The following is a 27,225-nucleotide window of genomic DNA, read 5'->3' as shown; positions in this document are numbered from 1 at the left end:
AATTGCTCTCTGAACTTCTTTCTGAAGGCAATTAAGGGTTCAAGCACTAGCAAAGGGTTATATGAAATAAAGCAAAATTGCGGAAGCATGATATTTTGCTCGGTAAGCTATTGGTTGTGCTTGGAGCCATTGCTTGCCAGCAATTGCTTCTTTTAAAAATGCATCTGATCCTTTATTTTGACCTGCACTTTAGGCTGTCATTGAGCAATTTAATCAGCATAGATTCTAGTATATAGGCATACACATAGGCCTATTCTGTTTAAATGTGTTTTTTTTTTACTTTAGAAACGAAATGTACTGTAACGCACGGTCGTTTTCTAAACTGATATTGGCATGCAGTGTATCAATATCACCAGCCCGCTGGTAGAACAGTTTTCGAACTAAAGTGGCGACCCTGGGTAAATATACCTATATTATTATTATTATAATATAAACTCCAGCAACAGGGTCAAATTTGCGGAAGACAACACCTTTACTTGGTTATCCCGTTCGCGAAAACTACTTTCTAATCAAACTGAGAATAATATTCTGTATTGCCCGAGCGTTGATAGAAGGGCAGATAAGAAAACCACCTCGGGAATGAAAACTTAATCATGAGTAGTCAATATTTGTATAATGATAAAAAATCATGTATATTTCCATCTAAATAAAAACGTTGAATCTGAACATGCACTTTGAAAAATGTTAAAATCAATCCATTTTTATTACGGTATTAACTGCAATGACGAAAATGTTACATGCAATAATGAAAACTTGTATTTCAGTTCGGCTTGTTTCCTATAAAATAAAAGCAATGAATTTTTCATATACTCTTTGTGAAGAATTTAGTGACAATTAAACAAATGCTAATGTTTTTGCACTTCTTTATGTTAATTATAGCAGTTTAAGCCATAACTTTGATGCATTTTGAACAATGTTAACAAACATAAATCATAAGTTTACAACGATTGGTGTGACAGAGACATGGTTTCAATCAAGAAAAAAAAAATATATATAGATGGTTATGATCTTGCAAATATAAAGAGACACAATGAATTAGGGGATGGTGTTGCCACTTACACAGATGAAAGATATTTTTATTAGATAAGATCAGATCTATCTTGGAACATGCTTGATTATGATTAAGATGTGGGAATCATAAACCTACTGTCTACATTCAAGATGACTACAACATTAATTAATTAAAAGCAAGTACTCATGAAAAATAAAGCTTTTTTTTATGTGTTTTCAAAACCTTTCATTTTTTTCAAAAAACTTTCATTACGAAACCAACAAGAATATCAAAAGCATATATGAAACTTTAACAGATGGCATAACATGCATAGTTTGTATAATTTTCGATAATGAAATGGATAATGAAATTTGCTTTGTTCATAGCTGACATCTCAAGACCATTTAACTATTTTTTTTGGGGTACAAATCAATGGCAATCACAATTTCTGCAAAGTGAGGGTAATGACGATAATAATTATATTTTAATTCAATAAATAACTCGTTGAAGTCGATTGGAGTAATGTTAAATGCCAATAATCATAATGATATTTTTATGATGTGAGTCTTTCACTCTATTTGTTACAAAGGATTCCACAGACCTGAAGTCAAAGTGAAAAATGAAAGGTATTTTAAAGAACCCTTGGCTAACAGCTGACCTTATGATATCCATAAAGAAAAATAATAAAATGTTTAAACGTTTATTAAACTCTCGTTCTGGAAAAGGGAAAGCTGTATTAAGAATAACAAATTGATAATCCTATTATCATGATTATGTAATGCAAAGTCAGAATATTTATCCTGTACTCTTTAAACAAGGGAAAGGAACACACAAAAAAAATGAATACCATTTTAGGTGATATACTGGGTAATAACTCCCATATGCAAAGTGAAGGCAAGCCCGCTTAAAAAAAAAATCATATTTTGGCTTTACGTGAAGTTATTACTTTTGATACTTTAATCTTTATGTACTCAATTAAGAATTGGCTTTTCCCACTGAAATGCTATTGTCTGTCTACTCTCAAATTATGCTTCTCGACCAAAAGATAATGTTCATGTTCCCAAAGTATGACTTGCTTCATCTCTAAAGTCATTAACTTTTATCGTTGTAAGAGTGGATTGTAAGAGTGGAATCCCCTTCCAACTTCTTTCAAAGATTCCGCAACAACTTTATCTCATATATAAAAAAGTCTATGTAGGACCTATTGAATTGAAAATCTACAAAATTGTCAGGGTTTGTGGACGGAAGGGTCTGTGTTCACGTGCGATTGTTGGTATGGGGATGTGAGTGTATGAGCAATTGCAGATGATTTTTATTTTAATCTTTAATTTTTTATTTTAATGTTGCACATATTTATTTGTTTCTTATTCTGTCAGTATTAAAAAAAAACGATTCCGCATTTTCAGATAATGATCAGAGAGAATATATAGGCTACATTTGTTAAACAATTTTCAATTAGAGTATTTCACTACAGTATTTGTCCTTCCACGCATACATCTCTGCGTGAATTTCATCAAAGATGGGATTCAGACGATCCTTGACGCGGTCTACGAATGCCTTGAGTTTAGGTCGACCCACTGTCACGTCTCGTCCATGCAGGGTATTCTCCATCATCTGTGCCCATAAGAAAAAAAATATGAGCCTATAAAATTGCGTGAAAATGGGATATCTGTAATGTAATAAATGTTTAACTTATACGACTTCATAATGAAAGTATTAATCCCTTATCAATTTGAAGTATTCCCAGAACTCCAAACTGCTATTGAAAAATAATTCAGTCATCATGAACATTTTTAAAGGATCTTTTTATTTGACAACGCGAAAGTAACTCTTTTGTTTGGAGAAAATAACACGACCTTCATTCTAAATGTGTTACGTCTTCGTATTTGTATTGTATTATTTTCATTACGCGAGCAGTTGTGGAAAATCGTGGAGGTAATGGGAGTGAGGCAAAATTCTGCTTCTTCGAGAGGCATGCTATCAATGAACCGTGCCCTTTGCATGGAGGTAGGAATAGTTTCTTTCTACGTTCATGGATCAATTTTTTTTATTAATCAGCGTTGTGGGCTATACAGTTGTCTATCAATGAACGTTGCATACCACAAACCCGTAAGATTCCAGATATTAATTATTCGGTTACACTTCGTAATTCCGAAGGTTCGTAATTCCGAAGGTTCTTTATTCCGACGGTTCGTAATTCCGAAACACGTAAATTGCCTATACCTCGATGTTCGTTAATCCGAAAACGTAAAAGGGTTCGTTAATCCGAACATTTGTGGCGTTATTCAGAAGGTTCGTTATTCCGAAGGTTCGATAATCCGAAAACGAAATAATTTAGGTTCGTTAATCATTAGTTTTCGGACTAACAAACTTCGGAATTACGAACCTCATTTCGTTTTCGGATTAACGAACCTTCGGAATTACGAACCTCACTTCGTTTTCGGACTAACGAACCTTCGGAATTACGAACCTCATTTCGTTTTCGGACTAACGAACCTTCGGAATTACGAACCTTCGGAAATACGAACCTTCGGAATAAAGAACTTTCGGAATATCCGAACCTTCGGAAATACGAACCTTCGGAATTACGAATGCATGCGAATTATTCAATGTATTCTAATAACAGAATGATTTTTTAAAGCAGCATTACCTCAGAAACAGCCAGCACATCAGCAATTGAGATGTCATCCCCGGCCAACCAATCATTGTCCTGTAAGAAAGCATTCTCCAGCTTATCAAGTTGCTTGGTAAGATTTTCTTCGTCTCTCTTCAATGTTTCCTCCGATGCATGCTCCTTTCCTTCTGATAATAACGGGATAAGAACCTGTAAGATCAAGATCCAAACAAGGTATTACTTAATATTTGCGGAGTGACTATGTGCTTTACTTGCATGGCGCCATAGAGTTTCTATGCATGGTCCTCAGAAGCGGGGGGGGGGGGGGGTACTAGGGGCGTTACACACATGCTAAAATGTAGAAATCCACCTTCCTTTTAGAACGATAACTTTTTTTACGTCAAATTTGTTCTGACCAAAATCACCTTCATTTTAAAGAGAAAACCCTTTTTTTTCTTATCAATTTTTCTCTGTCCAAAGTCAACTTCATTTTGAAACGGAACCCCAGTTTATTTTGCTTTTCAATTTTTTTAAATCCAAACCAGCACCCCCTTTTCAAAAATTATTCCCAGACCCCTGCCTACTTGGGGCGTTCAAAGGGAAACACACACACCCAATGGTGCCCATCAAGAAGTTGTACTTGCTTTGGAAAATCTATCAAGTATACTGATGTATACTTGATAAAATTACAGGTGACGAGTACAATCCATCTTTAATCAATTAACCGTGATTTGAGGATGAGACTCAAATAATAATTACCCCATCGTAACTTGCGTCAGCCATAACTGGGCGGGGAGGGGTTTCAAAGAAAAACGAAAAGAACATGCAATAGATTATTATATGAATCGGTTTCGTTGAAGTAAAAAGTTAATTTAGTTTGGCACACTAACGCCAGAAAGAAATTTGTCTAAAAATTCGCACCCAAAATCATGAAAATGAAATTAAACTCTAACATCCCCAAGAACAGTTGAATCATTATCAATGTACAGCGCTGGCGTACAGAATGGGGGGGGGGGGTTGGGGGCTGGAGGAGGCACCATCCCTAAAAAAAAACAGAACAAAACAAAAAATTGTACAATCCCTAGAAAAAAGAAAAAGAACAGGACAGAAAATGAAAGGAAAGGCTGAAATATTACATTGTTCTTTTTTGTATTAAAAAGGCAAAAAATCCTTGCTAACTCACATTACTCGGCAAAAAACCACCGCATTTTTCAAAAGAACCTTTGCTCCATCCGCCATATCTGGCCCTCTCAAAATATCATGCTCATAACGCTACTGGTGAACAGCCAAAATAAAGGAAAGTTCATACAGTGCAACTTACCTCACTGAAGAAGATTCCACAACATCCTCCTCTTGTTCCTGTATGATGAAATGCCATGTATTCATCAACTTTGGCTCTTTTCTCTAGATCCTTCGGGTACCAGTGGTCGGGGACTAGGTCTGCATACTTTGTTGCCAAGTACCTGATGATCGCCACTCTGCATTATAGTAATAATAACTATGTAGGTTAATTTATATGGATATTTACTGTGTCTAATACTTGGTATTGTCACTCTCGATAAAGATTTGTAAGAAATAAATAATAAATAAATAAATAAACCAAACACCCCGGCTGTATCGCTGAGCCGCCATATTGGCGCTTATAAAAAAAAAAGTTTCTCAATGAGTGTGAATGTCTACGTTAATGACTCAACGTATATAGGGAGCCAAAGTAGTCCGAGCCTGTCTTGGTGTAAAGGAGAAATGTGAGAGGGACATTGAGCACATAGTAGGGTGCGTGTGGGTGCGGGTTAGGGTAGGTGTGTGTTGGTGTTTGGGCAATTACCTACAATGGCAACCGAGGACCTATACGAACTTCACATCTTATACCAAGAACAGAGAGAATCGAGGGCGCTCTCAATTTGCATACGCGATTGCGATTTTTTTACGGGCTAAAGCCCAAGATAGAGGGCCTCGCTTGTAGATCGGCTTTATTAATATTATGCTACTCGGTTCACTAGTATACAAATAATGCACGCAGCCGAGTGCGTTAGTGGATGCAGAGCACGCTGCACGCGAGGTTTCTTTAGATAGCTGCCGCACTGTGCACGAGCCGCTGGCGGCGAGTGCCCAGTGTGCACCATCTGAAGAAACCAAGCTTTCTCTGCATTTACTTTTACGTACGACAGAGCAAGTGCTTTATTTGTTTTATAAAATAGCAACACAGAAACAAATTCTTAAAAAGTTACAGTGCAGTTTTGTTTGACTTCTCTCGGGACTTCTACCGCACTGGTCTGCTTGAGCGTGCAATGCAAATTTTCGTTGCGCACCTTTTGCACTGCCGTGCATGCAAAACACAAGTTGGATGTCATGTGACGCGTAGTGGTCAATCGCGATGCTTGAAATAATATACCTATTTTATAATTATCTAAATAAATTTCCATCAATTGAAGAAAAAACCGAGATGAATGCAAATACTAAAATATCATATTGAATCAAAAGTACTCGGTTATGTCTTTAGATTATCTGCTTTAAAAATGTCTTAGATTTTAGAATAGTGCCTGAGTGTGTGTTTTTATCATAATGAGGCAACATTCCGTAGGAATATGAAAATGTATGGATTTTTTTCCAACATGTCAGTTTGCATATGGGGTCTCGTGGAACCTCTTTGGGTGACACAGCACTAAAAATCATGCGAGTCACATATTTGATGGACCCATATACAATTGCAATTTGCAAAATGGAGATCGAAATCTCGCAGAAAAATAATAGTGTATAGCTTTTTACCATGATTACTGGATTTTTCAGGTATGATATCAGGACTTTTCGCATCTACTACGGGGAAAATCTCTACAATGCACCAAGTCCTTTGAAAATGCAAGTCAAAGCACAATGAAGAGCTGAAAGGCTTTTGTCGAAAGTTGGTGGACCGGGCAGCATCGGAATCTCTTGACTCTGGACAACGACAAATTTTTCAATATTGTTCGTCCGGTGCAAATCTTCGGATGATCTGCTGTCCCAGTCCAGCAATTTTTGACAAAAGCCTCTGAGCTCTTCATTGTGATTTTAATTGCATTTTCAAAGAAATCGATGCGTTGTAGAGAGTTTCCCCGTAGTAAATGCGAAAACTCTACCTAATGACAATATCGGGTATATTCTCAATGATTAAGTTCACTCTCTCTTTACGAATTCAGTTTGATCATTACATATATCATAATTATGGGTCATACAGGGTAAATGAGTTTTTCTCCTAGTAATACATAGACATGTAAAATACCATGCCGTTTTCGGTCCCTAGGGGATAATTGTGCATTCTGAAATAAAGGCACGGCATGAAAAAATGCTAAGGGGCAACTATCTTCGAAGCAACTCCATTCCCCGTGAATCTTCTACGTAACACTGCGCCACGTATAGTTAATTGATATTTTTAATGCATAAACAATAAAATAGGTTGTTGATTTTCGTTATACAAATTTGACAGGCCTATGCATTATTTTGGCCTCTATTAGAAAAACAAGAATACTCGAAAATAATAACGTAACCCTTATTTTCTCTGCAAAATAATATTTTATAAATGGTGTAAAAACTATACAGCTGGGAAAATTATTTTGATAAGGAAATATAATAAGGCAATGTGATTTAAGCATTTAATCCCTGCTGGAAATGACACAATTTATGTGAAAATGGTATTCACACTGTTAACATGCTCAAATTCAACAATATGAAGATATTTCTACTGAACACCTCGACAGTGTGACTGTTCACACGTTAAAATGCTCAAATTTAACAGTGTGAATGTGATTTCATATTGTGTCCCACACTGTGGCACTCACTGTGGGACGCTGTGTTCTGTCCAGTAGGAATGGTTGGTATAAAACCAACAACGTACATGACAGGCCATAGTAATTAATAGTAATGGACTTGAGATTATACTGATCAAAGAGGCTGTAGCTGATCCAATCCACACAATGCTGACTCGTGACCCATAGTCAACAAAGCCTATGACATAAGTATTCCCAAATATTATGTATTCTGAAATATCAGAAGGTGATTGTTCCTTCAATTTTAACACAAGGGACACTAACTTACGTTTCACCCATGCTGAAGTCACCGTCTTGAATGGCTGGTACAGTGCAGAGAGGAGTTATTTTTACAAACTCGGGTTTCTGATGGTCTTCTGAACAAAACAATTCACAACGTTGATAAATGTAAAAGAAAAATTAATAAATGAAAAGATTAACAAATACATGGATAAACATTCTTTATTAACAATTAGCTGTTTTGTAAATGTTAAACAAAATTATAAATCGATAGTGTTTTTTGTTTGGTTTGTTTGTTTTGTGTTTTTATCGAAGAAAAAATACCCAATTAAGCTTTTGTTATAATTCTAAATATCATTTATTCATCACAACTTTACTTCATCAACAATATCATTATTATTTTCTTATGTTTGCTCTGATTTTCATCCTTGATATTAATTTTATCAAGAATGTTGGTTCTAGATTTTGGTAGATTGAATCTGTTTCAATGCTATACTGATTTTTAGCTCCTCTATTTTATTCCTCTCTTTTCGGAGGCGATTTCGCAACAATCTAATCCGCATACTGACCAGTTGCAGCATAGTTTATTTTCGATGGTGGAAAGAAGATCGTGTTGTTATCCAGGTGCCATTTCATGAAATTTAATTCATGCTGGATTGCTGGTCATGAACGAAATAGCAATTGGTCTAATATTTGTAAATTGCATCACCATGATCATATGATGTTTTATAAAGCTGGTCATAAAGTTATTAATGCGTTTACGAATAACTGGAATTTGACGAGTTTTAGACACTGCCAGATAGGTCTGCAGGGGCGGATCCAGGATTTTTCGAAAGAGTGGGCACATTTTCCCCAGGAAAAGTTTGACAAGCAAAAAAAAAGGTGTTTCAACCGAAAATTCAGGGGATTTCGTCCACGAAAAAATTTGTGCATCTCAAAGGGGGGGGGCACGGGCTGGCTGTGCCCCCTGGATCTGCCAGGGGAGGTCAGTCGCTTAACGTGAGTGAAAGTGACTTCAGAACATCTTCATGAAGCAAAATCCAGGTCAAAACCGAAGAACATTGCGGCAATTTAATGTTACAGTGGATGGATAACAGGTTGGGCGTCATATTTCCATTTAGAATGCTTGTATGTGCTTTTGCTGTCTTGTGAAGAAAGATGTGCGGATACAGTTTTGGTTAGGTGTAATTTTCATTGATATCCGTAGAACAATCTTATGTAGCAGATGTTACGTGGTGATCTATTTTTCTGGCTATCTTTATAATTGTCATCAATGTACCAACGCAACTCGATCTTAACTTTAAGTGATTGCATATGGTGTTCATCAAGGATCTTTTTTAGGTCCCTTTCGTTTATTCTTTTTATCAATGATATTTTCAAATCATTTGATCAACTTCTTTTGCCTACACTGCAAAAACTCTGGTGTTGATTTAACACCAGCCAGGAATCTATAATGTCCACACCAGAGAAGTGTTAAACAACACCAGTTTCGTTTTGGTCTAACACCAGATAGGTGTTTATACAACACCAATTAGTATTAAAACAGCATCGGTTTGATACCAAACTGGTGTTGTTTCAATATTTCTCTGGTGTGGACATCTATAGCTTCCGGGCTGATGTTAAATCAACACCGGAGTTTTTGCAGTGTATAATGCATATTTCACGAACCGATTGTACGAATTCACATTTCAAGGATAAACTTGTGAGAGCTAACAGGATTAACCATGGGTGTCGATCGGGGAGGGGGGGGGGTGGGTAGGGGCCAATATCCCCCCTATATTTCAAATGAGGGGGTGATGGCCTGTGTTATCATCCCTGATCAGGTCGAACGTAATATTTCAATATGATGAATCAAACGACAAGTATAATAATAAATGATAATAGTAATAATAATGATAATAGCAATAACAGATGATAACAATAATAATGATAATAATAATATTGATAATAATAATTATAGTACTAGTAATTGTAATAATAATAATGGCGATTATCATGGTGATAGTAGATTGTTATCGTATTACGCATAATGACCATTGATATTGTTTTCACATAATTTTTTTTTAATATTTATTGTTATTGAATAAAAACATTCATTTTGAAAACTGTTTAATGATTTATACATCGCATTATCTTTTTAAATTTCCCCCACCCTGCAACCAAGCACACATAAAGGTTCCCGTTTATTTTACCATCTTTCTATTCTTGTTAATTTTCTTTAATCAGGTATGTGATGTAAAATACATACTAAAGGGAAATTTAAATTTGAATGGAGTGTATAAAATGGAAATAACCATGAATTCCGTTAAGAGTCCTCAATACGGCTCATTTTCAGGATTTCTTTGCGCTCGCATTACTGATCTAGACCTTACGAAGTATCTAATCTTGTTTTAGAAATATGCAAATATTGCTTTAAAAATTGGTCTTAAGGACTACCCCTCCCCCCACTGGAATACAAACGTGGGGATTGCTGCCATGGGACCCCCCCCCCCAAAAAAAAAAAGGAAATAAATAAATGAAAGTTTCATGACCAGGAAAGAAGGAAATAATTTTCTATTAAGGACTACCCCCCTCCCACTGGAAAATAGACGCAGGATTTGGTGCCATGGGACCCCCCCCAAAAAAAAAAAAAAAAAAAAAAAAAAAAAGTTTCACGACCAAGAAAAGAAGGAAAAAAATCATTCAATCAGCGATCACAGTTTCAAGATCGCCCATCTTCAACTAAAACAACATGCATAATAATGTTCATTTACAAGAAATCATGATCTGTTTTCGTATTGGTTTTCATTAATTCGAATTCAATAGCGCTTACCTCCCATCAGGTTTACTTCTACGATTTCGAAAGGGATTTTGGTGTTTCTGAGGAAGATGACAAGAGCGCGGCTAGGCTGCGAACTGTAATCCACGTAAACCTTGACAACCATGGTGAAACTTGATCTCAGCCGGGAAGCAGGATTCGGAGATTGACTACGTCGTTGAGCATGCAGTGTGAACGAACAAGACTTTGAAAGATTCGATCCTCACCTTACAATCCCTTGAGCTTTTGAGAGTTAAGATAACGCGATCGTTTAAGGTGTGATTATATTATGTGCGCATCCAACAACGTCGTGATATCACATGCCCTATATCATGTTTGAAAACATAGTGTACTGACTGAGTCCAGAGATCACATTCTATCGGTGACATTGACTACTTGTTAATCCCGGTATTTCATGTTCCCAAAGTAAAAACCCTCTTTTAAAGGCCCATTCCACCCACCTTCCAAAGCGATTGTTAAAAGGAATAGAGAACATCCTTCCAGCTTTCGTGAGTATTTGATGAAATCGGAGGTTTAAGATAAGGATGTCACTGAAAATATTGCCTGAACCAGGGGCTGTGAAATGGTATTTTGATAAGGGGCAAGGCAAACTACTTTCATCTCAGTTGAAGTGAATATAGTTTACACTGCTAATTTAATGCTCTTCTTTTCTCTTTTTTCACATTTGTTTTATTTTTCTCCTATTGGCCTTTTTCACCACTTGAAAAAAAAATCATTGGGGCGAAGTCAAATTCGACAACAACACGATAGACGTATTAATAAAAGCAGTGACATAAAGCATGTATCCTGTACGTGTGGATTTTATCTTTCTTCGCATTAGTTACAGGGGCCGCGGAACGGTTTTGAAAGGGGGGGGGGGCTGAGCCGAAAGTGGGGGGGGGGGGGTTGCCATGCAAAAAATCACAACCAAGATGGTCGTTTTTACGTTTTTGTACACGATTTTGAGTTGACTTGTAGGAGATAGCGCGAACGCAGATCTCCAATATCATAAATTGTACGTCCGAGTGCCCCACGTTTGGGGGAATCGCAAGGTTCAGCAAGCCGGAGTACGAGTGCAAATGCAAGCCCCCCCCCCCCCCCCGGGTGCATCCTTCTTGATCAATGCGACCCCTGCGCCAGTTAACTCTACCTTGGTTGTGCAGCCTTTTAAACCAATTAAGAAACTCTTTTTCTGAAATAATAAAATCGATAAGGAACTTTTTGATATATATGGATGTTCCATAAACGTTAATTGTTATGTTCTTTCAGTTTGATTTCAGGGGGATTAAAAAAAATTGGTTTAGAAAGATACACTCTTCCAACAAGATCAAAGAGAATCGTCTTCACATTCCTCGTCGCTGTCCATATTGCTTCAATGATTTCTTGGATAACCGTTGATGGGGCTAGACTCATTGTGACCAGTGCGACGGAGATCGTTTTAGTGTCGTGATCGCTGTGATCTGGTTCTCTTGATTTTTGTGCTTGCCATGTTGTCTAAAACTGTCTTGCCTTTGATTGCACGAGAACAAAACGATGAGAGATATATCAGTGTAATTCCATTCACTACTACCCATAATGGAATGATTATATTTTAGAATATATTAACAAAAATGAAGATTATCATTTACCAACATTCCTATTTACAGAAAGGTAAAGACAGATTATTAAGATTAGCTGTGTCAATACTAATTGATCAAAGTCATTTGAATATGACGAGTACCCATTTATTACACCTGGGTGGAGAGTGGCAAATGAAGATAAGCCCCTTGCCAAAGGATGCGAGCCCTGCGGAAGGATTTAAACCCCGAACCTTATGGTTCTAGGTCCGAAGACCCATCCACTGAGCCACAACACCTCCGCACCTCTAATATTAAAAAAAATGTGATAAGGATGTATGTCAAAACGTGCGTGCATGGATATAGACAAGTGATCCCCCGCCACAGAAAAAAACCCATGTGATTGAAAGACAACATTTAAGATATAAAGGACAATAGCAGAAGATATAAAAGACATGTATAAGCAAATAGGTTTTTAGGTGCTTGACAGTTACTGACAGAGTAGTCTTCACTTCTGACAATATTTATCCAACTCTTGGACGTACTATACCTCACCTAATATGAATCCCGAAGGTTTCTAATCAATATTGTGACAGCTGGACAGGAGTCTATATGTTTGCTGATGACATCATGCGAACGCGTTTTACCAAGCCAATTTGCGCTGATTAGATTATATGATAAAATAACAGATTCTATAGCCAATAAAGAACATGTAATAGGGGTATTTATGGATCTATCAAAGGCCTTTGATACGATTGACCACCAAATTTTACTTCAAAAACTTTACTCTTATGGAATTCGTGGTGTTGCTCTTTCCTGGTTTCAAAGCTATTTAACCAATAGAAAACAATATGTTGTATTTAATAATGTTTCTTCAACTTTTCTACCAATCCGATGCGGTGTCCCACAAGGATCGATATTAGGCCCATTACTTTTTTTATTATATATCAATGACTTAACTAATACAACTTCTCTTCTATCGTTTATATTATTTGCAGATGATACTAACATATTTTACTCACATTATAACCTTAACACCCTAGTTGACACACTAAATAATGAGTTACTGAAATTATCTTTATGGTTTAAATGTAACAAATTGTCTCTCAATATCAACAAAACTAATTTCATGTATTTTAAACACATACAATCTCACATAAATGACATACATTACAACATATTTATAGATAATGTTCCTCTTGAAAGAAAGCATCAAACGAAGTTTTTGGGTGTCGTCATTGACGAAAATTTAAATTGGAACGAACATATACGCCATATAATAACTTCTATTTCTAGGAATGTTGGTATACTATATAAATTAAAGAAATGTATTCCTTGCAAAACACTTGCGTTGCTTTATAATTCATTGATTTTACCGTATATAACGTATAGCAATTTAGTATGGGCCACAACAAACAAAACAAAAATAAATTCTATTCACTTATTGCAAAAGAAAGCGCTTCGCATTTGTACCGGTTCACAATATTTATCTCACTCCAAACCATTATTTTACCAATTAAAAACTCTGACAGTATTTGACATTAATACACTACAAAGTTTATTGTTCATTTTCAAGTATTTAAATGGGATGCTACCAAATTCATTTCAAAATTTTTATACTTTGAATAAAACCATTCATGATTACCCCACCCGTAATTCCTCTAATTTACATTTAGTCAATCCAAAACTACGTATTGCCCAGAGATCCGTAAGACATCATGGTCCTGACCTTTGGAATCCTCTCCCAGACTCAATTAAATCCTCTTGCTCCCTACACTCATTCAAAGCTAAAGTTAAGGTCATGTTACTATCGGAATATGTAAAATAAACTTTCTTGTGTCATAATCATGTTCCAATATTCCGTTTCCATCATCATTAACATTATTTCCACCACCACCGTCACCACTACCATCATCATCAGCATCATCATCATCATCATCATCATCTTCATCATCTTCATTTGTCATTATCATTATTATTATTATTTTTTTTTTTTTTTACTTGATTATATATATTATAGCAAGTTTTGGCTTGTTAGATTTTGTTTTTCTCTTTTTTATATTATACTTAATTGATACTTTAATAATTTGTTATTGTCCATTCTGCTCATAATATGATTATATGGTTAAAATATGTTTCGGTTTGTCATATTTTTCAAGCATTTTTTTGCTTACTATGGCAATCCATCTTCTGCTATTAATTTTATGCTAAATGATTTATACCTGATTTATTGTCAATATATGTTTGTTACATTTATGTTATATTATATTGTTATGTAGAAGAAAAATAAATTCAAATCAAAAAAAAAAAATTTCAGCAGGCATGCCTACATTGATTAAGTTAAGGTTTTTTTCTAAATTAGCAATAGCTATGGCCATAGGCGGATCCAGGGGGGGGCGAGGGGCCCCCCTCCCCCTATTGGCGGAGCAAAAAGAAAGGAAAGAAAGAAAAAAGGGGGAAAGGAGGGGAAAGAGAAGGAAAAAAAGAAGAGGAGGAAGACGAGTGAATAAAATAAGATGAGGGGAAGACTTAAAAATAAATATAATCTTTCATGTCACTATATAAAATTTTCGCTCGCGCTTCGCCCTCGCATTGCCTGTTAGGTGATTTTCATATCTTGTTCAATATGGAGTTTAAATATCAAATTTGGAAGTCAATATACAAAACATATTTCACCTCGGAAATATAACTTTCATTATTTTGTGTGATTTACAAATTGATTTTTTTAAAGTGCTCTGTAAAAATGTCAGTTTCATGGTCTGAATATTAACATTGTCTGCTCGTGCTGCGCGCTCGCAAATTTTGATTTATCAAGTACCTATTATTTTCGCGTATTCCATACAGTTTTCAAAATATCCCTCTTCAGGTCTGATTGTCAAAACGTATCAGCTAGCGCTGCACGCTCGCATTTTGATTGGCAAGTTATATAATTATGTCTCAATATTGATTATACAACAAACTACTTAAAATCCCCTTTTCATGGCAGTTTATCAAAAATTTTGGTGCATCTTGATGCATCCTATTTATAATTACAAAAGTGCTTAAAATGTCCAGTTTTCAGGCCATAATATCAGATTTCGCGCCCTCATTAGGAATTAATGAATAAGATATTAATATAATAATTAAATTGTCCCTTTTGTTTCATCTCGCACCTAGCAAGAGGAATAGGAAGATAGTCATCATTGTCATAAGCATGTCCTAAGGATGTCCCGGTCCTAAAAACTCAAAGTAATAATAATTGAAAATATCAGCTCTTTATTAAGTGCAATCCATATCCACCTCACAATTTTCCTACAAAGTGCTTAAAAAATAGAGCTGAAATTGACGTTTTTTTCAGATAGGAATATCAAATAGTTTAAGCTCGCGCGATCAAAGATTATTTAGAATGCCTAGATTCTAGGTCTAAATATGAAACACGCCCGCGCATGTTTGTTCAGATAGATAACTTGTTCTCTACTAAATTATTATCCAGTTTCAGATCACAATATCAAACATTTTCTGCTCTCGTTTTGTGCTCGCATTAGTAATGTATAGGAAGATCCCCTATTTCTCATTCTTTTCATGATTTACAAAACATGGATAGAGTGTCCCGTTTTTAGGTTTAAATCTTGATATTTTTTCAGCTCGCGCTTCGCGCTCGCATTATTTGATTGTTGAAATATGTAACGTCTTCATGGCTAAGTGCAAGCAGTCCTTAACAGGTACCTTTTCGATCAGTTCAAAACGTATATAAAATATTTCTGCTCGCGCTCTGCGCTCGCATTATTAATGTAAGGAAGATCCCCACTTACTCATCCTTTTCATGATTTACAAAACTTGAATAGAGTGTCTCGTTCAGTAGGTCTAAATCTCGAAATTTTCCGCTCGCGCTTCGCGCTCGCATCAATTGTTTAGGTGTATACCTATTCTGTTTAAGTTACAAAAAGTGCTTAGAATTTCCATTCCTTAGGTAAAAATTTCAAAAAAATTCAGCTCGCGCTTCGCGCTCGCATTATTTGATTTTTAAAATATGTAACGTCTTCATGGCTAGTCAAGTAGTCTTTAACAGTACCTTTTCCATCAGTTCATTTGTGCTCGCGCTTCACGTTCGTAGTAATTATTGATTTGCATACACATCTTTTTCAGGATAACAAACATTGCCCAGAATGTTCACAATTTTAGGAAAAAATACATAAGTTTCCAAAAAAAATTAGCTCGCGCTTGGCGCTCGCATTATATAAATAAGGATTATGGTATTATATATTTATGTTTATTCAACAAGTATAAAGCTAAGAAGTGACTACCCCTTCAAAGAAACCAAATAACTCGGCAAAAATCATCTTCGAACAGCCGATCGGGGAAAAAAATTCCGGGCCCCCCCCCCCCCCCCCATTGGCGAAGGCTGGATCCGCCCCTGGCTATGGCCATTATTAATACCACTTCGGAAAGCTTTTTTCTAGATGGAATTGATGGAATCATTTCCCGCACTTACGGAATTATTGGGGGGGGGGGGCAAAACGCTATGCTTGCTTCCCCCCAATATTTTCGTTGGTGGAGCGATCGCCCCCCCCCCTGCCCCCAGGATCGACGCTTCTGCGGCACACATCACCCACATGAATTTTTTTTCTTGCTTTTTTAGCCTTTATTCAGATACTATTACATTTTTCATACATACAAGGGTAATAAATCAAATACATGTATGCAAATTAAAGTGAAGTACACTTATACAGCAATATAACTAATGAAATAATATACATCTTGATATAAATTTTTCAAACAAATATTATCATAACCCATAATACCAATAACAAAAACCTCGTAATTTCACATGTATTTACTGTATAATAATACCGTATTGTATGATGAAAAATCAAAAGTACAGACTTTTTTAAGTGAAGAGGTTATCCCATAATAAAAAAAGTACTTATACATGTATATCCATTCCTCCAACTTTTGTAAGACAATACAGAAAAAAAAAGTCTCTATGTTTATTCTTAGAAAATATACAATAATCTGAATAAAGATTTTATATATAAAGCACACACGAAAACAAAACAAAACACAACATCAACAAAATAAAACAAACAAAACATTTTCCACACCCCAAACAAAATATTCTTTCTTTTTGGATCTACTCAAACATATATTTTGCTAACCATGGAGATAGGAAGACCCCCCCCCCCCCATCCCTGGCAGCAAGCACTCACATTCACACGCGGACATATACCATTGCACACTCGCATTCACACGCGGACATACCATTACATACTCACAGCACCAGCAGACGCTTCACACCTGTTTGCATTCACTGCCTCATTCACCTTCAGTTCTTCCCATTTCTTTACATGTATACTCAATTTGCCCGATTTTCTAGCCAAGCATTTTTCTTCCTCCCTACGTTCCGCAATATATTTTTGTATCTTATGGCAGGAAGGAACCTGACCATTAGTTCTGGATTGGAAAATGGCATATTTGATGAAAAAGATTATACAGTTTACACAATTATTTCTATTCGTACTTCCAGATAATCCCAAATGTATATCTTTCCATTCTAAATCTCTTAATTCAGACATACAGAAATATTTAATAAAAAATTCCCATAAAGGTTTTACCTTGGAACAATTTAGAAAAATATGAATGTATGATTCGGTTTCTCTGCCACAAAAAGAGCATAAACTGTCTTTAACATACCCGAATCTCAATAACTGTTCTTTGGTATAAATCGCCCCGTGTAAAAGTAAGAACTGGAATTATCTTTGTTTCCTAATCAAAGTTATGCTCCTGGTTTGGGCAAGCCTATTACACATTTCAACATCTGTAAAATTCAAATTAATGTTTTTATTTTTCAATGTTAAATTATAAGTTTCCCGTAAATTTTCAACAAAACAACTATAAATCGTTTTTGATTTAATCACCTCAAAAGTAGTTTCCAGCTTACTGATATTCAAATTAACATTGAAGTTCTCATCGTCAATCTTTATAAATTTAATAGAGCTATACGCATTTTTCCAAGTAGTTGGAATAGCATGTACTATATCAATAATGTGGAGCAGTTCATCTGCGGTTACCCCAAGATTTTGAAAATAAGCCACAGGTCTCACAACCCCGTTATCAAAAATATGATCTACAGTGTATATTCCCTTATTATAAAGATCAATATCAAAAATCATTTTACCTCTTACACATACATTCTTATTATTAAATATAATCGGGTTTACTTCCTCTTTTGTATATATCTATATTTTCTCATATCTTGCAAAGCCTTCAGCATTTCAGAATAAAATTGTGGCATTATCTGTGTTAATTTGCAAATATCAAAATCGCATAGAAATAACAGTCTCCCACCGAGTGATCTAAAACAGAAATCAAAATACAATTTCCACCCAGCATTGCGTTCCCCGTATAATAGACGTTTCAGCCACATTAGACGTTGGGCCTTTATGAACAACTTAAAATTCATCATTCTTAACCCACCGTGTGAGTAATCCTGATACATAATGTTTCTCTTTATACGGTCTTTACCTGACCATAAAAACTCAAAAGTGATCCGTTCCACCTCAACGAACAACCAGTTAGGAACAACTAAAAGTGACGAGACGTAATTTAATTTTGATAATGCATAACTTTTCAACAAATGTATTTTACCCATTAGGGTTAGATCCCTTTGTTTCCACCATCCCAAAAGTCTTTTTATTTTGCTAAGTATCTCTTTGAAGTTTAGATCTTCTTTTATTATTACATGATACACAATCTAATATTACTTTCCACTCACACCCTCCCCCGACCCTCCCTCACCATCTCCTTGCACACGCAAACGAGCTCCTCGACCAACCACACTCACTCGCCCCGTGTACACATACTCCCTTCCTTCCTCACCACACAACTTCCCTCGCTTCAAACCCCACACTTAAACATACTCACATTCTCCGTAACTCCTTCTCACCCACACCTTAACAGTATCCTTCAGCACTGCACTCACGTACATGCTCACACCCTCCCTCCCCACCCTCACCCGGACACCACCTCCCTCACTCAAACTATATACAACCCCACACAATTAAAAGGTCTACTCCCTCCTGAGCTATAACCCTCCCCCACTCACATGAACTCATGCACGCACTAAACCCTCCGGCCCCCATTGACGTATACTCACTCACCCACCTTCACCCATCACACACACACTCTATCCCACTCTATGCCCTCACAATCTCCCTCTTAGGCCTACTCCCCCACAATCACCCACACCCATCCGCATTAATCCTCCTCACACACAAATCTTCACCCTTCAACATCAACTCTTAACAACGCATACGTCCCCGGTTGATTGGTTAAATGTAAGGATATGTCCCCAGAAGTGCATCCTTACAAACACACACAATCACAAACACTTCCTCTGAAGTTTCAGGTAAAAACTTCGAAGAAATTAAGCAAGGAAGAAGAGTATGGAACGGAGAGGTCTGAGCCTTGTAAGCTAATACCCAGTTTTGGATAGGGGGGGGGGGGCATATCCGGTCCCTGTCACCTCCGTTTGAGAGTCACAGCAACTATTTCCAATGGGAATAGGTTGTCCATACACCAGTGAGAGGACCCCACCACCCCTTTTTTTTTTGCTTGTCAAATTGTACGTGGAACAAAATGACCTTCGTTTTTTTCATGCTTTCATGTTTTTAAGCAATACACTGAGAAATCCTAATTGTAACCATCATTTTCCTTCTCTTGAGCTTTGTTTTCATCTCTGACGGGAAAAATGATGAAAATAATAATAATGATGATAGTGACTGTTAGAGTTACAATATTATCTCTATATTATTTTATTCAATCAATTAATCTACAGAAGGAACACATCTATGTTACATTATGTTTCTTGTGTCAGGTAAATCATATGCGAATAACACTATACTTCTTAGCGCATATAATGTTAACATGAATATATCTCTATGTCAATATTTTTTCTCCTCATTTAGGCAAAGGTGTCTTTTCAACTGTTTTCAGAGGTTTTGATTATAATCATAAGGTTAGATGGGGATTGTATTTCATATTGGACCCTTCTCTTTAAAAAGAAAAAAGGGGAAACAGTCTAACAAAATCTTTCTTTTTAGTAGTGATTTAGGATTGATCTACAGAGAGAACTGTACTTCGTATCACTGTCATGACTGTAGAGAGATATAGGTGTCGATTGTAACATATATCTCTATAATGAAGAAATAATCATGAAGATCAATACAGATGTTAATCATGCACATAATTTATGAATCATAATAGATAATAGTTCTTTTTTTTATTGACATACGGTTTGCATGTACATGAAGAAACAATACTTAAAGAATATATACCTCCTAAGTCGTAAGAGAGCAACTTATTAGAGGCTGTAAGGGTATCATGCCTAGAATCATACGATTTATACTAAATTGAGTCATTCGCTAAAAGCATTTATACCCACACCATCATACACCCTAATATAACGAGAATTCGGATTGAGTTAGAACTCTAATTTCGAAAACCTATGATAAAGAGGGCATAACAAAGGCCAACTACAGATGGAATGAATGTTACACCAAAACCAAATGCTCTGTAAAGTTGGTTATCAAAGTAAAGATATCCAATATAGTAGGTGATCCGACCGATGACGAAGAAGGAGACCAAGACGGGTATCACGGAGAGTTGATCATGTGGGAGACTTGATGCTAGGGCTAGGACTGCTCCGATGTGTAAGACTGTCTGCTCCAAGGTATTCTGGAGATTCCTTTGGCGGGTCAAGAAGTCTCGATGTTTGACGGGGTCGACCGGTGCGGTCGGATCTGCCCCAAGGGTGTCGATGTTACCAAATCGTTTATCTGCCACAGCTCTGATGCCCATAAAGAGGGGCAAGATAGAAAATGCCAGGCAACGGAAAGCATAGGTCAGACGCTCGCCATCCGACTTCGGGGCGTTTTTGGTCGGTATAAATGGAAGAGAACCTGTCTGGTAAAGGTAAAGAACGAATGCCATGAATGCTATTCCAGTGGATACAAACGTCACTACAGTCCATTGTTGACCCTGAACCATGTTGGAAGATTAAGATTCTTGTTTAGGAAATGTAAACTAAAAAATAGCACAGCCAACAGTTTTTCGACGACTCTTATAGTAAGAAACCTTTTGTAGTAGACCAGCTGTTTTAGTATGTTCATAAATTATGATGTGCAACTTACAGCGAGCTAATAATAATTTGTTTGACGGGGCAAAAGCAGAATAAAGCAGTATAGATGTGTATAATGCATCGAGATTTAAGGTTATACCTCTGCAGAAACCGGTGTTTTGATTGAATCCAGAACCATAAGTCTGCGTTTACTAATGTTGAGCTCTATTCAGATCAATAATTGAATCTGATGTACTAAAGAAAAGAAGTGCCTTAAATAAGACCGAGTCCGAACTTTATCTCCGATCTGGAGTCCAGATTCTGGACTTTGAACTATAAACACAGTTGAGTGGTTTTTCAAGTATGTTTACAAGTGCAGGATTTCGTGTTTTTTTTTAAATAATTCATATAAAGCTTGGGAGCAAGGGTAAGGACGAGACTAAAATGCATGTCAAAGAGTTTGCATGGGTCATTTCATTTAATCTTTATTTTCAACTTATTCAAACTACAGGTCCAACCCCCAGAAAAAAATAGTAATGCTTGAATGAAATGAGCTTGATGAGGGTACGTGATTTATAAAGATTTATAGGGTAAAATGAGACAGCTTTTGTGTGAACGAAGAAAGGGCCTTTAAAGTCCAAAGTTGGTGCCATTAGAAAAAGACCCCCATAGCGTAGTTGAGAAGCTTTTTGGACTATGATTAAACAAAGATTTCATAAACTTTTCCGGCACAAAACACGCAAGCAGCTCATTTTAAAGGGGTAATCCGGGCTGAAAATAATTTTATCTATATTAAACGGGCAAACTGTTGAAAATTTCATCAAAATCTGATAACAAATAACGAAGTTATTGAATTTTAAATTTTAGCAATGTTTTGTGTTATTGTTTTTTTTATTATGCGCGTCGTCATAAAAATCCATCAGGTGGGCTGGTAGTGTCACGTCTCAAATTTCCCTTTTCTTATAAACATGAAATCTTAGTTATTTAATATAATGTGTGTATGATGTCCCCTTAATAATAAAATAACTTGTATTAAATCAGTTATCAATCCAATTCTTTTATATCTTGGAGGACATAATTTGAATAAATTTCACGTATTAATACGAAAGAACGTGTGGGGATATGACATCATTAGTTTGCTCATTGAATATTCATGAAGACATATATAGAATTGTTTCACTAAAATAATGCAAATCTTCAGTTTAAAATGTCATTCGTTAGCCCTTGTTCGATTTTGATAAAATCTTCAGTGTATTGTTTGTCTGATTTTTTTATCTGTTCAAATCACATTATTATCAGCCTGGAGTATCCCTGTAATTCTATTTCTTTTCGAGATAAAAACATTTACTGTTAAATCATAACAAAAAGACACGTTTCTCATGAGTGCACTGAGATAATCATGTACTTACTTTATGAATCATAATGGATGATACTTATTTTCTTGACATACGGCTTGCATGTACATGAAGATACAATACTTAAACAAAATATATACCTCCTTAGAGAGAAACTAACTTATCAATGGCTGTTAGAGTATCATGCCTAAAATCATACGATTTATACTAAATTGAGTCATTCGCTAAAACATTTATACCCTCATCATCATACACCCTAATTAATATAACGAGAATTCGGATTGGGTCAGAACACTAATTTCGAAAAATTATGATAAAGAGGGCATAACCAAGGCCAACTACAGATGGCATGAACGTTACACCAAAACCAAACCCTCTGTAAAGTTGGTTATCAAAGTAAAGATATCCAATATAGTAGGTGATCCGACCGATGACGAAGAAGAAGACCAAGACGGGTATCACGGAGAGTTGATCAAGTGGGAGACTTGATGCCAGGGCTAGGACTGCTCCGATGTGTAAGACTGTCTGCTCCAAGGTATTCTGGAGATTCCTTTGGCGGGTCAAGAAGTCTCGATGTTTGACGGGGTCGACCGGTGCGGTCGGATCTGCCCCAAGGGTGTCGATGTTACTGAATCGTTTGTTTCCCACAGCTCTGATGCCCATGAAGAGGGGCAGGATGGAAAATGCCAGGCAACGGAAAGCATAGGTCAGACGCTCGCCATCCGACTTCGGGGCGTTTTTGGTCGGTATAAATGGAAGAGAACCTGCCTGGTAAAGGTAAAGAACGAAAGCCATGAATGCTATTCCAGTGGATGCAAACTTCACCACTGTCCATTGTTGACCCTGAACCATGTTGGAAGATTAAGATTCCTGTTTCGGAAGTGTAAACTGATAAAATTACACAGCCAACAGTTTTTCGACGACTCTTAGTCCCCGCCCTCTTAGTAAGAAACCGTTTGTAGTTGTCCAGCTGTTTAATATGTTCATAAATAAGATAAGCAACTAATAATTACAGCGAGTTGAGTTTGTTTGACGGAGCTAAAGCAGAATAGCCGTATAGTGTATCAAGATTTAAGGTTACACTTCTGCAGACCTGGTGTTTTGATTGAATCCAGAATCATAAGTCTGCGTTTGTTTATGTTGAGCTGTATTCCAATCAATTGAATCTGATATACTCATGAAAGGAAGTGCCTAAAAATTGCCAAGTCTGAATTTTACCTTTGATTTGGACTTTGAACTATAAACACAGTAGAGAGATTTTTTAAAGTATGTTTACAATGTATTTAGTGTATAGGATTTCGTCTGTCTCTGAAAAAAAAACAATTCACATAAAGCTTGGGAGCGAGGCAAGGTACGTAACTTGAATGCCTGCCAAACAGTTTGCATGGGGAACTTAAAAGGAAATCTAGAATTGGTCATAAAATGTTGTGTTGGAGAGGAGAAAAATAAATAGAAAAGGATGGTGAAAGTTTGAAAGAAATCGGAAAAGCAATAAGAAAGTTATGACTGCTTCAAAAGACTATAGATTTCAATTGGTAATTGGATAAGTAAATCACGACAAGGGGTAGGGACAACTTTTCCATAGGCCATTTACTGAATTATCATGGATTTGTGGTTTCTCCTAAGTACCCATTCCCCTGGGGCAGTAATCTAAATATAAACTAGGTAGTATAATATTGATTTATTTCCTCATGAAAGAAAATTATAATTACAAGTTAAATTTTTGAGAATTTTTTTTCTTTTCAATTAGCCATTTTATGTATTGGAGTACATAGAACAGTCCTTGCCTTACATCACTATGACATCACTTATGCAGCCAATTTGAAGTTTCCATGGGTAAAGTGATAACCAATATTGACAACTTTCAAAAATTCACAACTTTCTTATTGTTTGTGTAATATTGTTTAAACCTTCATCTGTAAGCTTGTCTGATTTTTTTCTTTTTCCTCTAAAAACAAGTTTTTATCCCGGTTGGATTCCTCTTTAAAATTGGTCATTTCATTTAGTCTATGTTTGAAACTTATTTTAACTATAGGTCTAATCCCAATTCAAAATAATAATGCTTGAATGAATTGAGCTTGATGATGTATACAATGAGGGTAATATACAGATTTATAAGGTAAAATGAGATAGCCTTTGTGCGAACCCAAGAAAGTGCCTTAAAAGATTATCTAGTGCAAAGTTGGTGCCATAAAAAAAGGACCCCCCCCCCCAGCGTAGAATCTTCCATCTTTGAGAAGCTTTTGGGACTTTGATTGAATGACAGATTTTTTAAACATGTTTATTTCATAAACTCGTCCGGCACATAAAATAACCTATATTATACATAACATGTATTAAATCAGTTATAAATCCATTTCTTTTCTTTCTTGGAGGGCATGATATGAATAAACCTAATTCCATGTATAAAATACGAAAGAACATGTGGGGATATATCCTAAGTTTGCTCATTGAAAATTCATGAAGACATAAACTGTTAAACCAAAATAATGCCATTCTTTAAAATGTCATTCGTCAGCCCTTGTCCGATTTTGATAAAATCTTCCGTGTATTGTTTGTCTGATTTTCTTTATCTGTTCAAATCATATTATCTTCAGCCTGGAGTACCCCTTTGATTATATCATGAAGACATGTCTAGAACTGTTTAACCAAAATAATACAAGTCTTTAAAATGTCATTCGTTAGCCCTTGTCCGATTTTGATAAAATCTTCCGTGTATTGTTTGTCTGATTTTCTTTATCTGTTCAAATCATATTATCTTCAGCCTGGAGTACCCCTTTAATTCTATCTTTTCGAGAGAAAACATATACTGTAGAATCATAACGGGGGATTTTGTACGACAAAATTGTCCTATGTTTTTGGATCACAGGCATGACAGGTATGAATGAAAACAATCCATGTAAGAGGGCGTTTTGATTGGTATGATCAATGGTAAATCATGGTCAAAACGTATTATTGTAAAAGAGACATCGTTTGTTTATAAAACAATTTTGATTAAGGTGTTTCATAAAAATATAAACGCTCTCACATTAAATGTTTCCGAGGTTTGCACATGGACTTATTTCTCGTATTTTTTTATTACATTATATGATAAAAAATATGTGAGAAAGAAGTCCATGTGCAAACCTCGGAAACATTGGATGTGTGGGCGTTTTTTTGTATAAAATAAAGTGAAATAAATTATTTGTATTATCCAACGTAAGAAACAGAGGTTATGTTGTCATTAGCACTTCAATGCCATGTTCAATGCTCACCCCGACAGAATGGCATTTCAAGTTTGCACCATGATCATGGGCGTCACTCCGAACTTGAACTGGGAGGGGGGGGAGGCACAACTCTAGTTCAGCTTTCCCGCTACTATGATATTTTACCCGACTAACAGGGGCGGATCCAGCTTTCGCTTCAAGGAGGAGGGGAGTATTTTCATCCAAATTTTTCGTGATCAGCTGCTATAAAAGCTGGTTTTTGGTGGATTTGAGTGGGTTATTCTAACTCAATCGAAAGTCATGAAAGTCTTTTCTTACAAACAAAATAAGGTTATTCAATATTGCGAGCGCGATGTACGAGCTCAACGTTTTTGATATTTCATAAAGTTTGATCTGAAAATCGAACATTCTGAGCATTTTTTTTTAAATCATACACATCGAATGCGTACCCGAACTAAAAAAAAATTAATAAATGCGAGCACAAAACGAGAACTGAAATTTATATCTGACATGAAAAGGGACCTGTTAAGGACTGTTTTCCATGATTTATGAAGAGGATACATATCTCACCAATCAAATAATGCGAGCACGAAGCGCGATTTGAAATGTTCATATTACAACCTGCCAATAACTTGGCATTATAAGCAGTTTCTTGTTATTATAACCAGGATAGGTATATAACTAAAAAGTAAATGCAAGCGTTAAGCATGTTAAGTGCGAGCTGAATTTCTTAATATTTCATCGATCAAATAAGTTCAGAATAACCAAGAATTAAAAAACAACAATAATAAATAATTAAAAAAAATCCGCGCCTGATACCAACTGAAGGTTGTCATGCCTCTCTTTTAACCCTTTTTTTTTACTTGAAAATAACTTTAGGTCTACCCAAAGCAATATTCTTTCTTATTCATTTATTTAATTTCTGGCAAAGAAATAACAAATCAAAAGGACCCATCAACTCTCGTGGCCAGCTATTCAATTCAATTCAATTCAAATAAACATTTATTTGCTTCCACTTCAAAACAATTTTCATAAACATTAATTCATACAAAAATCAAATTGTTATGAGGAATATAAATATGTACATGTTTGGTTTAAAGAAGAAGGCGTATACCCTAAAAGCCGAGGCTTGTGGCGGGATACGCCTATAGACAAAAACAGAGACTCCAACCCCAAGCACCTTCTGATCTGGATATTCTCCCGCCTGGATCCCCTAGCAAACTGGAGACTCTAATTTGATGTGCGTTTCGCGCACATCACGAGCGCGAAGTCCCTTGCGGCCGGGATCCTGGGCCCACTAGGCCCAGGAAGCTCTAGGGTTCTAGATGCTCTCTTATGCTATCTCAGGCTAATTTTTTATATGATGGCACCAGTGGCGTAATGAGCAAAAAAAACGAAGAGGCTAGATATGGCATATCGCGTAAAATTGATAAACAGTTGCGAGCGAGCGAATTTTTTATGTTTTATTTCAGATATCCAATTTTGTCAAAGATTTTGAAATCATATTAACAAATAATAATATCATATCTCACCCTACTGTCGTTCCTTTTCTCTCTTTTTTTTTTCTTTCTTTCTTTATTTATTGCCCCCCCC

The 27,225-nt window shown here is 36.1% G+C and overlaps 3 protein-coding genes and 1 pseudogene across 3 annotated transcripts; all 4 read right to left on the bottom strand.

The window, feature by feature from the left end:
- Positions 1-611: 611 nt before the first annotated feature.
- On the bottom strand, positions 612-10,836 carry LOC129281355 (glutathione S-transferase theta-1-like). Its single transcript, XM_064115472.1, has 5 exons — positions 10,437-10,836; positions 7,674-7,761; positions 4,927-5,083; positions 3,642-3,815; positions 612-2,605 (listed from the first exon to the last, which is right to left on the bottom strand). The coding sequence occupies exons 1-5, from the start codon at positions 10,546-10,548 to the stop codon at positions 2,447-2,449; spliced, it is 690 nt and encodes a 229-aa protein (XP_063971542.1). The 5' UTR covers positions 10,549-10,836; the 3' UTR covers positions 612-2,446.
- Positions 10,837-11,396: 560 nt separating this feature from the next.
- On the bottom strand, positions 11,397-11,569 carry LOC129255169 (U1 spliceosomal RNA; annotated as a pseudogene).
- An 8,874-nt stretch (positions 11,570-20,443) lies between these two features.
- LOC135153215 (transmembrane protein 79-like) lies at positions 20,444-21,001 on the bottom strand. Its single transcript, XM_064095602.1, has one exon. It carries the CDS (start codon positions 20,999-21,001, stop codon positions 20,444-20,446), a length of 558 nt encoding a protein of 185 aa, XP_063951672.1.
- A 1,719-nt stretch (positions 21,002-22,720) lies between these two features.
- Positions 22,721-23,278, bottom strand: LOC129272710 (transmembrane protein 79-like). The gene has a single exon (XM_054909821.2). It carries the CDS (start codon positions 23,276-23,278, stop codon positions 22,721-22,723), a length of 558 nt encoding a protein of 185 aa, XP_054765796.2.
- Positions 23,279-27,225: the final 3,947 nt, after the last annotated feature.

This window comes from Lytechinus pictus, chromosome 2 (assembly GCF_037042905.1).
Source record: "Lytechinus pictus isolate F3 Inbred chromosome 2, Lp3.0, whole genome shotgun sequence".
Classification (NCBI taxonomy): Eukaryota; Metazoa; Echinodermata; class Echinoidea; order Temnopleuroida; family Toxopneustidae; genus Lytechinus; species Lytechinus pictus.
This window is presented reverse-complemented; position numbering and strand designations above follow the sequence as displayed.